General features: G+C 41.0%; 3 protein-coding genes across 3 annotated transcripts; 1 reads left to right on the top strand and 2 right to left on the bottom strand.

Annotated features, from left to right (window-relative positions):
• Positions 1-251: 251 nt before the first annotated feature.
• On the bottom strand, positions 252-2217 carry LOC134203360 (uncharacterized). Its single transcript, XM_062678232.1, has 5 exons — positions 1502-2217; positions 1344-1446; positions 982-1262; positions 729-921; positions 252-663 (listed from the first exon to the last, which is right to left on the bottom strand). The coding sequence occupies exons 1-5, from the start codon at positions 2128-2130 to the stop codon at positions 280-282; spliced, it is 1590 nt and encodes a 529-aa protein (XP_062534216.1). The 5' UTR covers positions 2131-2217; the 3' UTR covers positions 252-279.
• A 7662-nt stretch (positions 2218-9879) lies between these two features.
• On the top strand, positions 9880-11623 carry LOC134203361 (protein Aatf). Its single transcript, XM_062678233.1, has 2 exons — positions 9880-11391; positions 11457-11623. The coding sequence occupies exons 1-2, from the start codon at positions 10022-10024 to the stop codon at positions 11572-11574; spliced, it is 1488 nt and encodes a 495-aa protein (XP_062534217.1). The 5' UTR covers positions 9880-10021; the 3' UTR covers positions 11575-11623.
• Positions 11624-11875: 252 nt separating this feature from the next.
• LOC134203362 (TM2 domain-containing protein CG11103) lies at positions 11876-12688 on the bottom strand. The gene has a single exon (XM_062678234.1). It carries the CDS (start codon positions 12590-12592, stop codon positions 12017-12019), a length of 576 nt encoding a protein of 191 aa, XP_062534218.1. The 5' UTR covers positions 12593-12688; the 3' UTR covers positions 11876-12016.
• Between the last annotated feature and the right edge of the window lie 210 nt (positions 12689-12898).

Genomic DNA, 12898 nt, shown 5'->3' with positions numbered 1-12898 from the left:
TAGACACAAGTAAGGTCGTCATAAATGTAGATTTTTAAAGCCTACCTGATTTTTATAGTGGAAATTAAGTGACAATTATTTTGAGTGCAAAGTTATGTGTTTGTATTAATGAAGTTTAGAAAAACCTTACTAATACGAAAAAATGAAAATATTTCTGAGAATGTGCTATTTTTAATCAATTATGCCAAACGATCATTATGCCATTTTTTTATGCCTACGGAAATTGTCTTCAAATTGTACCAAACCATTGATTTTGATATGTTCTGCATTGACTGAGGTTTATTCCATCCTTCGATGCACGCTCTCATCCGGCTGTATGAACGGCACCATTTCACCGCGTACCAAACTTACAAAAAACTGTCCAATCGAGATCGTCCGCAACGATATCGAGTTCCCGTTGGGAACACCGTCTTGCCGTGAGTCTTTCCCGTTTGGGCTATCACTCCAATTCACTTCACCCCAGAAGCTCGAACTTGATCGCGGAGCAATGTAGATGATTGTGATGTTCTCTTTGGCTTGCGAACCGATGTTGTAGATTTCCATGCTGTCGAGGCTGCTGTAGACACCGCGCATCCATCGAATCATCCCCGCAAACGGAAACTGAAGAATGATTCGGCGAATCGTCATCAATGTGAACGACACGCAGTAAATACCGAATCGGAGCTGCAATTGAAAAGTGGGAACATGGGACCAAATGTTAATGAGCAATTAGGGATGGGGTTCTATACCGTTGCAAAGACAATGTAGTACACGAGGATGGTTGGTAGCAGGAATAACAGCATAGCAAAAGCGGACGTGGCCAGGAACAGCTGCCTATTCATGTACTCGTGCGATTCGACTCGATCGCGAAGCACATTCTTTTTTCTGCCCAAGACGATCCGGCATAGGGCACGGATTCCACCGATTTCGATTCGATATAAGCTAAAACGAGCTGAGTGAAAGTTATCGAGTCTATTTTGAAACAATTTGATGGTAACTTACACAGCCGCGTAAATGTAGAAGCAATGAGCATGCAGGCTGATCAATATTATTAAGTCGGAAAGCATGGCCAGCTGGAAGGAAAGCCCAAACAGACCCAGTACCGACAGTGGAATGAATAGAAAGCGAATCGCCGGCGAGACTATAATCAGGAATGTCCACCAGAGATTCACTAGGTACAAGAAACATTCCAGAAAGAAATCGTTTAGCGGAGCGTTTAGTTTCAAACCAATTGGGCTTCCACGAAGGGTCTGTAACAGCTCGCGCAGATAGTGTACGACTAACTGAAATTGAAGAAAAGAAATTAAATGTTAGTACATATATTTATTTTTAAAAATAATTTTAATTAGTTGTTCAATACTAACTTCAGCACACTGCATGAAATGCACTCCTGGATTACCAAAGTACAAAACCAACGATAGGACAATCAGACCAAGACCTATATCGAAAATGAGTGCCCATTTAACACTACAAATAAAAGGAAATTAGAAAACCTGTTGAATTTTTCGGTTATGCAAATTACCCATCACTGCTCTTGTTTCGTATACTTGAATACCACTCGGAGAAGTGATAAAATAATGCAGTCTTTCGGAGAAAAACCTTCAAAATCAGCATCACAGGCTTCATCAATAGACAGAGCACGCTCGCCATTCGACAATCGCTCGCATATCCCAGCAGATCACGCAGGGCCGAGTTATTTTGCGGCTTGGACGATTTGATCAACCGGGCCAGATGCAGCAAATCGTTATCGTTTTCATCCAGCTGCAGTTGCTGCTGGTTCTCGGCCAAATTGGAGAAGCCTTGCTCATCGTAGATAATCAGCACCTTGTTCAGCGTTTCGATGGTTACGCCTTTTACCTTGGTAGTGACATGCCGGATACGGCCGCGATCTGATATCGATAGTCGCAGGAAGTTTTCCCCTTGCAGGTCCCGGGGGAGCCCTCCTCCGGACCCAGTGGGACCGATGTCCTGATGGAGGCGCCGATAGTCCGCCTCACTGCAGATCTCTCCAATCAGATACGTCCCCGGCAGAAGCTTGCTGTCCAGAACGACGAAGCGAATCTCGTCCCGTTGCACTTCGATTACGCCAAACAGCTGACAGAAGGTGCAGTGCTCGACCAGCTTGGACGAGAGATAGATTTTTACATTCATTTTGAGGACATTTTCAGACCTATTTGAGAAAATTAAAAGTCAATATTTACAATAAATTATTTATTTTGATTTTGTTGAGACTTTGTTGAGCCGTCTTCGCAGAATGATGATAAACACGCTCATTTTGATTTTACTCACCGGTGAGTAGTTTTTTATTTCTGTCTCTTTTTTCCCACAGAATTTTTACTCACTTTTTGAAAAAAAGTGGAACCACTGGTTGGTTCCACTTTTTGATTGGTTTTGATTGGTTCCACTTTTTTTAAAAAGTGTGTAAAATTTCTGTGGAAAAAAAAAGACGGCAATACAAAACTACTCACTATTGAGTAGAAAAAAATGAGCGTGAAAGGGATAAAAGATAAAAACTGAAATGACAAACTCAGAAGTTTCTGAAGGTGTGCTTTTGAGCGTTTTGTATTTTGACGTAGGACTACCCGCATAATTATAGACTCAAGTAAAAAGGTCATTCCATTCATGTGCCAACCCACATGGATTTTTTGCAATGGGGTTATACTCATGAAAGGTATGTGTGAAATCAATGAATCATCGCAAATATTTGTTTCTATCAAATACAAATCAAAATGAAATCCATAATGTTGACACATACTTTTCAAGAGGTCAGTTTATGGAGTACATTTGCAGGAAAAATGATTTCTAGTTGCTGGATTTTCGTATTTATTCTGGAATAGTTTCGGTTTTCTAATGTTTATTTTTTCTCTTAATCAAACTACGAATGGGATATGTAATGAAATTTTATTGATAAAATGTTTGCATATGAGAACTCATAGGTTTTGATTATTTATCGAACGCAGGACGACTTTCGCCGAGACCAATTATTGCATATAGATAGCAGCGGCCGTAAACTGTTCTGAGCAGAGTTGTTTTGAGAAGCGCTGGATGCCATGTTCGCCTCCTTAAAAATAGCTGGCTTTCAAGCTGGTAGTTGCTTTTTGGGTTGTCCTCCCTCACGCTATCTGCAATGTCCCGTATTTGACTAACCTTCGGTCGAGCTTCCATCTTCCATTTGATGATGTTAAGCGGAATGTTCAGATAACGAATCCGGCGGACTTATTTTGGTGTAATTGCAGGCAGTACCTGGAATGGTAATTTTTCAGTCTTTTAATAATTATATAAATGGAATAACTTGTGAATTACTTACAAATTCGAACGCCGAAATGGGACGCAATAGACAATAGACACTTATTTTTTTCTGCTTTAGGCTCAGCAACGAAAGTTTTCACGAGACGCCATTTTTTCTCAACTCGTTTTCAACAGCTTTTGGTCGTCGAGTTGGTCGGTGAATGCCTGATGAACATTCAGTGAGGCTTGAATTAAATGTATTTGTCAAATGCAAGGTATGTGCCGCACGTATGATGACCATTTGAATCATATTAATTTAATGAGAAGGCGTATTTCAGCACAGTATGAGCAAATACACATTTTCTTGCGTGTTGCATCTCGTGAAATTTCGTAACGAGTGCTTTTTAATGCATTCCTACTAATTTTCCCAGGTATCTGGCACCCCCAATCCTAGCCACTACGTTTGACAATAGCCAACATCTTTGAGTTTCCCATTGTTCGGTTGAAATTGGGTTTCCCAGTCCCACTGACAATTCTATTTTGTAAACAAACCACTAACGAGCCTGGATTAAAAACAAAGAGACGCAATACTCCTACCTTTAACAACCTTGTGCTCGATTGGAACAACCGATTTGACAGCTAATGCGCTGTTCCAATTTTGACACTATTCATCTCTTTGTTATGAGTGCAGCCTCTTTACAAACCACTATTCCGAAGTAATTTTTTCCAAATAGACGTAATTATTTTTTATCATTTTTCGAGAACTTTGGCGAAAGTATGAATGTGAGGTGTATTTCAACAAGAATATTGATGCCTTTAATGTATTTTCATATTTCAATCTGCACCAAGCGCTCTACTTCGCCAAAAAATCATGATATTTAAAACATATTTTCAATGGCAGGTTTTCGATGACTGTGATTACGCCTTCATATTAAATTAATCGATTATTTTAATGCTGGCATCAAAAACATGGCCGCTTCGCAGACCCCTGAATTTTCCACTCGAAATATTGCGCTGTTTGCACTTTATATTGCTCTTTTCACAATTGTTTAGCTTTCTGTGATAATCCTTCTCACCCCGTTTTCGAACTTCGCACTGTCAACCGCTTTGAGACGATGATGAAAACAAACTATTTTTATTGTTGACTATCGAATTTGCTGATTGTCAGATGCAAGGCCAATCAAAATAAGGTATTTCAAAATAAATATTGTATGGAAAAATTAGATAACCTTACTCTGCAGTAACCTTGACGCACTGCGAAATCGAGTGCGAGATTAGACTGTGATAATCATTTATTCTGGGTAAGTCTAAACAGGAGTATTGTATATCCAGTTGAAAACCGAACTGAGCTCTCACAACAATAGCATTTTCTCCCATTTCCGAATGTCGCAACTGCATCGCTAGTGGTGCGCAGGATGGCGCACGGCTGTGGCATAGATGCGCACTACTCGCGATGCAGTTGCGACATCCGGAAATGGGAGAAAATGTGATTGTCGCGAGAGCTCAGTTCGGTTTTCAACTGGATCTACAATAAATGTCGCAATAATGCTACGTTTAGACAAGGCAAGTGAATTGAGCAAGTCGCTTGAATCGAACGCGAACTGAACGTGTAAACACCTTAATTCAATTCACTTGAACGAAAAGAAAGTTGCACATGTTCAACTTTTGGCAAGTCAATTGAATTCAACTGAGTTGTTCAATTCACTTGCCCTGTCAAAACGTAGCATAAGAGTTTTGCGAGATTTTTTTCTCACAGTCATCTTTTTCTCACACTCAGGCTGTGAACCATTCCACCGATTCGTTTAACTTTTAGTTAAAATTTGACAGTTCGATGGTTATTTCTCTGTGGTTAAAAATAACCCTGCTCCGGAGCATGGTTAGATTTGACAGTTCGATAGTTAAACTTTGCTCGCGAGAAAATTGGCGCCAAATACATTTTGTTCCAAATAACTACCAATCTGTCAGATCTCAAATGGGTCGGCTTCGGGGTAAAATTTTAACCACGATGGCAAAATAACCATCGAACTGTCAAGTTTTAACTAAAAGTTAAACGAATCGGTGAATCCCGAATAAAAAGTCCAATAGACTTACAATAGAAATTATTGTAACAATACGATAAATTTAATTGTTATTACAATAAACTCTATTGTTGCTTACAATAGGATAACAATTAAGAATATTGTTTTTCACCATAAATCCTATTGTAAATGGCAGTTTTACAAAAGAAAATAGGGGTTGTTAGCTACCGTAACAATAAAAAAATCGTTTATTCCTCGAACAAAATTTTCCAATACAATACAATTTATTGTAGTTCTATTGTCAATATTTTTCTGTCAATAGATTTTATTGCACGTATATTGGAACAACAATAAGGCAATTTCATTTGTACAATAGAAGAACAATAGAATTGAATGTTCATCAATAAAATGTATTGTAATTTTATGATATTTTAATGTAATTTTATTGTATTTTCTATTCGGGATGGTTCACAGCCTCAATACACTAAAAAAAGTTTGATTTTCCGTGTATGTTTAATATTTGTGTGTGAGTGCTCAATCTGCAAACAAACAGACGTCAAATCATGGCGGGAATCGTTTTCGTGTACACGCTTACATGCGACTCACGAGTAATGGGTTATAATTGGGTAAATTTCAGTAACAAAAATCGATCAACCCGAAATGAGAGTGAGTGTGAGAAAAAGAAGCAGGCTCCGGCACAATAGAGAAGTTTGGCTTCAGTTTGACAACCAAATCGATTCTATTCGCACCATCCATATGTAAAAAGGTATTGCATTTATTACATCGGAACGCAATGACCGATCTAATGTACGACAAAAATAAATTGAACTCTTGTATGACTTGATTTAATCTATTCAACCGTTGAGCTAGAACCTGAACTTTTTCTAAATTTCTTCTGAATTCATTTGATCTTTTCGGTATTTCCATGTGACTTTCTTCTAAATATCCGACGGAAAACTCTTTGAATTTTCAGTGAATTTTTGAAAGAATTTTCTGTGAAAATTTCAAAGAATTGTTCGTGTAAAATAAGGATAGTTTCCGATAAAAATTATGAGGAATTTCTTGTCTTTATTCAAGAGAATTGAAATTGGAAATTCAGTACAAAATTGATATTTAATAATTTCCGTTATAATAAGTTATAAAGGAAATCCTCAAAAATTTAAACGGAAAATTCATCTTGATTTCCACAACTCCCACAATAAATCCACTTTAAAGGTTCCCCCAAACACACGCGATGCGACAGTCGCGACGCGATTCTATCATTGACGAATATTCGTCAATGGTATCGTGTTCAAAAGAAATTTCTTTTTCTATCTCAATCACATGTTAAATTCCGTTCACTGAATCGGAAAAGTAAAGAATCGAAACAAAATTCTTACAGCAGTATTCCGTGTAAAGTAGAAAATTGAAAATTTGTTTTCAATAAAATGAAATATCTCCAGTTAAATATCAGACGTCGCAACTCATTTCTGATCAGTGCGCATGCGTGCATAATGCGCACTACTAATGAAATATTTCAAATTGTCGCGACTCGCGTCGCAGCGCGAGTGCTCAATCGCGCGGTCCGGTTTGGTGGCGGCCCGACAATATCTACATGAAAAGAACAAAAAACAAAATTGGCCACTTTACTTTCGGAAAAATATTCTGCTCGATTATTCCGTAAGTAAAAGTGACAATTTGCTCCATGCAGATCAGTTGTCAAAATTCCTCTTGGTAATATTGAACAAAATTCCGTAACTTCTCTACTTTTTAAGTCGATACTGGCCTTAAGCCCGAGACAAAGGCTATTATTACTTTTGTATTATAATTCACATATATAGAAGTTGCAGAATTACAGTGATCGTTCGCTAATTGGGGCACGACCTCACCCCAACTAGCGAATGCCGTTCGCTAATTGGGGCGCTTTGACAAGCGTCAATATTGTTTACTTTTGTTGAATGTTGGGCCAGTCTAATTTATGTTTGCGATGTTTGTCATCCCTCACCAGCCCTGTGAATATATGTTGTTGTTGTCTATTGTATGTATGTAAATAGTAAATAAACGACCACCGCGGAGAGCGAATCGCTTGTTTTTCTCGTCCACTTTACGCGTCCGAAATACCCCGCCGGGAGTTGTGTCGGTTCCGCTGTGTACCGTGGGAAGCCTCCGTGATAACTTCCCACAGGTTATTGGCCCAGTGCAAGTGGAAGAAAACAGCGAAATCTGGGTGAAAAGTTGCTCGCAAAACAGTCGTGGAGTGTTGAAGCTGTCTCGCGCAATTCCTTTTGTGTGTTTTGTTCAGCGGGAATACATTCGTTCCGGACTGTTGGGGTGGTAAATGCAGCAAAAATTGTTTGGAAGCAAGTGAAAACAGCACCTCGTCTGGTTGGCATTTAGTAGGACTGGTTAGGCTGTTATCCAGTTGTGTCGGTACGAGTTCAGAAGCCAAAAGGTGTTGGCCGTACTGAGACTGCCATTTTGTGCCGCGAGTCAGACCGTAATTGTAGCAGTGGTGATCGAAGTGACTGTGTGTTCGCGTTCGATTGAGTACAGGCTGCGCCAGAAAAACGATCGGAATAGAAATGAGTGAGAAAGTTCTGATTGCGCGTTTGGGTAATAAGAATTACCAAACGTGGAAGATTAAAATAGAAATGCTTCTGATCAGTGTCGACTTGTGGCATACGGTTAACGAGAAGAAACCGGAGCCAGTGACTGCAGCATGGTCGAAAGAAGATCAGAAAGCGAGGGCAATGATTATTCTGAATGTGGAAGATAATCAGTTGCCGTTGGTGAAGACGCCAAATTGGCGGTCAAAGTGTGGAAAAGAGTACCACGAAAAGGCTACAGTTACGTCGCGAGTGTCGCTTTTGAAGAAGCTCTGTAGCCTGAACTACGAAGAAGGTGCGGATATGGAGGAGCACTTGTTCAAAATCGAAGAGCTTTTCGATAGGCTGTCGTGTGCCGGGCAGAAAATTGAGTGTTCGCTACAGGTAGCGATGATTTACCGGAGTCTGCCGGAATCGTACGACGGACTGGTGACGGCATTGGAGAGCCGGCCAGATGCCGACCAGACGATTGAGTTCGTGAAGCAGCGGCTGTTGGACGAATACCACCGACGAATGGAGAAGCGAGGGGTTTCCGGTGAGTGCGATGACCGAGCGCTGAAAGTGCTGAACAGAGGTAGACAGCGAATGATAAAGCGGATATGCTACCAGTGCCGGAAACCGGGACACATCCGTGTGAATTGCCCAGTGCTGCAGAAGATGAACGAGCCGGAAGCGAAAACGGCAGCGAAGAGGGACCCTGAATATGTTTCGGCGTGGGAGGAAAGCGGCAGCAGAAGAGCTGGTATGTGGATAGTGGCTGCTCGAGCCACATGACCAGCAACCTGGATTTTTCAGCGAGATGGACAAAAGCGTAAAGCTGGATGTGACCTTGGCGAATGGGTCCACCGTACAATCCGCCGGAATAGGGAAAGGTCTGTTGAAGTGCATCGATGGTAACGGAAATGTAAATGAAGTGATCGTGAAAGATGTGCTGTATGTTCCGGAACTGGACAGTGGGCTAATTTCGGTCCGGAAGCTAGCACAAAACGGACTAAATGTGAACTTTGTGAAGTCCAGATGCGAAATTGTAAGCAAGAAGAAAGTGGAAGCTGTTGCCCAACTTTGTGGTGGATTGTATGCTGTGAGAGCCGCAGGAAGCTCCAGAAATTCAGGAAGCGAGCGTTCTGTTGAGGAGGAGCGCAGAGAAGAAGAAAACTTTACGACTGTGTGGACGAAGATCAATACCGATGCTAAGTGCCGGATGAATCAAGAAGACAACGAAGCGGTAAAGAAGACGAAGCAGGAGGAGATGGTGTAGGAGAAGTTCTGAAACGACTGTGTGCCCAAATAAAACTCTGTATTGACTTTGTGTATGTAAAACTATGTGGACTTTGTGTTAACTGTAAGTGATGATAAACCTCGAGGAGGAGTGTTGAATGTTGGGCCAGTCTAATTTATGTTTGCGATGTTTGTCATCCCTCACCAGCCCTGTGAATATATGTTGTTGTTGTCTATTGTATGTATGTAAATAGTAAATAAACGACCACCGCGGAGAGCGAATCGCTTGTGTTTACGTCCACTTTACGCGTCCGAAATACCCCGCCGGGAGTTGTGTCGGTTCCGCTGTTTACCGTGGGAAGCCTCAGTGATAACTTCCCACACTTTTTGCATTGAACAAAGGAAAATTTTACGCACCAGAAAATATCGATCCCGCCAATCATGGAAATAAAACGTCAACGCGTTTTTGTCATCACATTCTGACGTTTAGCTGCTTTTAATTGGGTTTCGCCCCAATTAGCGAACCCCCAACTAGAAAGCTCCCCAACTAGAAAAACCCCAATTAGCGAACGTTCACTGTATAAGTAAGAAATAAAATTATATTTTCTCTCGCTGGCTTATTGATTGTCTTCAAGAATCTTCAAATTAGTAGATAAGTCTTCAAATATTTAAAAAAGTTTTCAAAATGTCTTCACGAAATAAATGTCTTCACAGAGATTCAAATGTCTTCAAATTGAAAATCTGGCATCTCTGGACGTGAGAAGCTGCTGTTTACAAAAGCAGCTTCGCCCTTTTGACATGTTTGTGTCGAAATGAAAAACGATTTCGCGAATAAACGATCACAACAACAAAACGTCAAAAAATAACAAAAAATCAATCTTCATCTCAGTTATAAACATGTGCGACACATTTTTTAGTTAGATCTGTTGTAATTTAATCACGTACGGATTAACTATTTAGTTTTAACAAGTACAAATAGTTTGAAAGTGACAAATGGTACCGATCAAAGCTAAGACCGGGTCCCGCAAAACAGCAAAGACCATTTCGGAAAAAGTCCACGAGCAGCTTGCTGTGAAAGCGAATGCCGCTCCATTGGATGATGACGAGGACGAGGACACCCGGCCGCGGTTCAGTGAATTCGACGAAAACGAAGATGAACTGGTGAGGAGTGCCAGTGGCCGGCTCAGTGAAATCCGCAAGCAAAACATTCGCTATTTGGACGCTATCGATCGGAAGTACCAGGGTCAGATTTCGACACGCGGTGATGTGTATGAGGAGAGTGACGATGCCGAGCTGGAGGAGGCTTCGGGTGAAAGCGATGTGAGTGAAGGTGGCCACCAACCAGGTGCTTTTGTGAAATTGAGACCGTCAAGTAGCGTCGGTTCGGACGTCGAATATGAAGATCATGATGAGGACGAAGATGATGACGATCTTGATGAAGACGAAGATGATGAAGATCTTGATGAGGAGGAAGATGACGATTACTCCCTGGGTGACTTCTTGGGAACAACCAGTAGCGAATCGCAAAAGCTTCTTGAAGATGAAAATCGACAGGAATCAGTTCAGAAAGGAATTTGCGTACAGAACCAGTTAAAAATGTGGGAACGGCTTTTGGAGATGCGCATAAAAATGCAGAGCGGATTAATTACTTCGAATTCTTTCCCACATGCCGATAAGTTCAATCACTTCTATCAGGATGCAACATTCCAGCAAGCTACAGATAAAACTATCAAAACCGTTGAATCAACTCTAAGAAATCTGTTGGAAATGCAGGATATTTTATTGCACAGTTTTCCAGAATCCAAGAACGTCCTTTCATCGAGTTCTAAGCGAAAGTTGAAAACGGAATTCAAATCGAACGTGGCAGGTAAATTGGCTCGATTAGACGAATACGAATCGGTTATTGGCCATTCGTATCAAAGCTTCACACCGTATCGCAATGAAGTACTCCAAAAGTGGCATGATCGAACGAAAACCGCCTCTAGTAGCGTTAAAAATGCGAACCAAACACTGAGCATAGTCAAGAAAATCGAAAATGCACTACTCTCGAAGGAAGAAGTGGTTCGAAAAAGTCAACTTTACCGTGGTGGCTACAAACTGTTCGAAGAACCGACAAAAACGAAAAATGTTTCAATGGCAGAAGACGATGCGGAGGATGATGCGAACCCCGCGCAGGTCTATGATGAAGAAATTTACGACGATTCCGATTTCTACCACGCTCTGCTGCGGGAGCTTATCGAGTACAAATCCAGTACCGCAGAAAATCCACAGGAGATCGGTGCCAAGCTAGCTGAGCTGCAAAAGCTGCGCAACAAAATGAAGAAACAGGTGGACACGCGGGCCTCTAAGGGACGCAAGATTCGGTATGACAGTAAATGGTATAGGTTAGATTGGATTGTGGATTAACTTTTTTTCGATTTGTTTGTAGGTACGTTGTGCACAAGAAGCTGGTGAATTTCACAGCGCCGGATGATAGCCACCAGTGGACTGAAGAAGCGAAAGATGAGTTGTTCAGCTCCCTCTTCGGAAGAACAGGCAGCGAATGATACATTTAGTAGGTATATATTTTTGCAATACTACAAAATTGTCCCTTAATTGTGAACTATATTTCCTTTGTATCACCACTTCCTTTATATACTCATTTCAAAATTAGCCTCATTTACTCGACTCAAAAATCCAAAGCGATAGTAATTCTGTCGATCCTCTATGATAAGGAAACAATTACCATTTCAAACCACCTGGTCACATTTTCTAAACAACTGAGACAAAATGTGCGGATTAAATCAGTTGAAAAACTAGAAATTGTTTGATTTACTATCAAACAAAATAGTTAAAAATTAAAGCTGCTTTATTGTTTTGTATTGTTTAGTTTATTTTAAACTTAACTAAATAATAGCAATTATCTATCTCTAATATATGTACAAATGTCTCAATAGTTGATTGGTCTTGAATTAAAAGCCAATCAGTTTCCAAGTGCAATGAAACCGACTACACTTTATTATTCCAATTGCTTCCATCCTCTGGCAGGAGGTTATTTGTAATCAGCAGCACAATGTCCACGATCCACCAAATGCCGATGCCGCCGAGTGTCAGTAACTTACCAACGGCCGTCCCCGTTTGTCCCAGACAGAATCGATCCATGCCCAGAAATCCCAGCAGAATACTGTACAGCAGCGTGGTCACGAAGTAGTGATCCGTATACTTGACGCACGGGAACCCGTCCCGCATGAATTCCCTCGGTCCGAAGCATTCGATGTTCTCAAATACCACGCACCGCACCTTGGTTGTTTCGACATCGTCGTAATGCACCCCACCGAACTTAACACAACCGTGGCCCAGCTCTTCTCGGGCTGTGCGGTTTCCCTTGTGATCCAGCGGTTCGTCGCAGTCCATGAACTCGAGCGGCAGGAAGGAACACTTAACCAGGGGTCCGAGAGGGTGGAACTCCTGTGGAAGCTGGTTGACGGACGACGATAGGTTGTCCTTGTTATCCTTCGTGATCTGAGCTGTCTCGACGATGAGAATGCTGGTCAAAAGCAGCAGGAAGAGACGATTTTTAATCATTTTCTACGCTGACCAGAATCAAATTGCGATGAATGTTTACTTCGCGTCGCGGAATTGCTTTGCTCTTTGCTTGGCAGCGTGAAGTTTAGAAGTTTAGAATAAAACAAAACAGAATAAAAAATACCCCTTCGGAAACTTCATGTCTACACTGAACCAAAATATCATCCCACAATCGTCTGCCATCTGATTAGGACCCGTTCACAAATTACATAACGCCTTATATACACGCTTATACCAATGACACACTGGTCAAATATACTATATTAACAATATGATTCACTCTCACGAAATTTTGGCGACACCACA

The sequence above is a fragment of the Armigeres subalbatus genome, unplaced genomic scaffold (assembly GCF_024139115.2).
Source record: "Armigeres subalbatus isolate Guangzhou_Male unplaced genomic scaffold, GZ_Asu_2 Contig1815, whole genome shotgun sequence".
NCBI lineage: Eukaryota > Metazoa > Arthropoda > Insecta > Diptera > Culicidae > Armigeres > Armigeres subalbatus.
The sequence above is the reverse complement of the archived record's forward strand: the minus strand, read 5'-3'. Positions and strand labels throughout refer to the sequence as shown.

Bases quoted from the DNA above. Each gene is read 5' to 3' on its own strand.
- LOC134203361 (XM_062678233.1), top strand. From the start codon at position 10,022: ATGGTACCGATCAAAGCTAAGACCGGGTCCCGCAAAACAGCAAAGACC. The intron at 11,392-11,456 runs GTATGACAGTAA...ATTTGTTTGTAG, and splicing joins TCTAAGGGACGCAAGATTCG to GTACGTTGTGCACAAGAAGC.
- LOC134203360 (XM_062678232.1), bottom strand. From the start codon at position 2,130: ATGAATGTAAAAATCTATCTCTCGTCCAAGCTGGTCGAGCACTGCACC. The intron at 1,263-1,343 runs GTTAGTATTGAA...CTTCAATTTCAG, and splicing joins ATTTCATGCAGTGTGCTGAA to TTAGTCGTACACTATCTGCG. The intron at 664-728 runs GTATAGAACCCC...TTTCAATTGCAG, and splicing joins ACTACATTGTCTTTGCAACG to CTCCGATTCGGTATTTACTG.
- LOC134203362 (XM_062678234.1), bottom strand. From the start codon at position 12,592: ATGATTAAAAATCGTCTCTTCCTGCTGCTTTTGACCAGCATTCTCATC.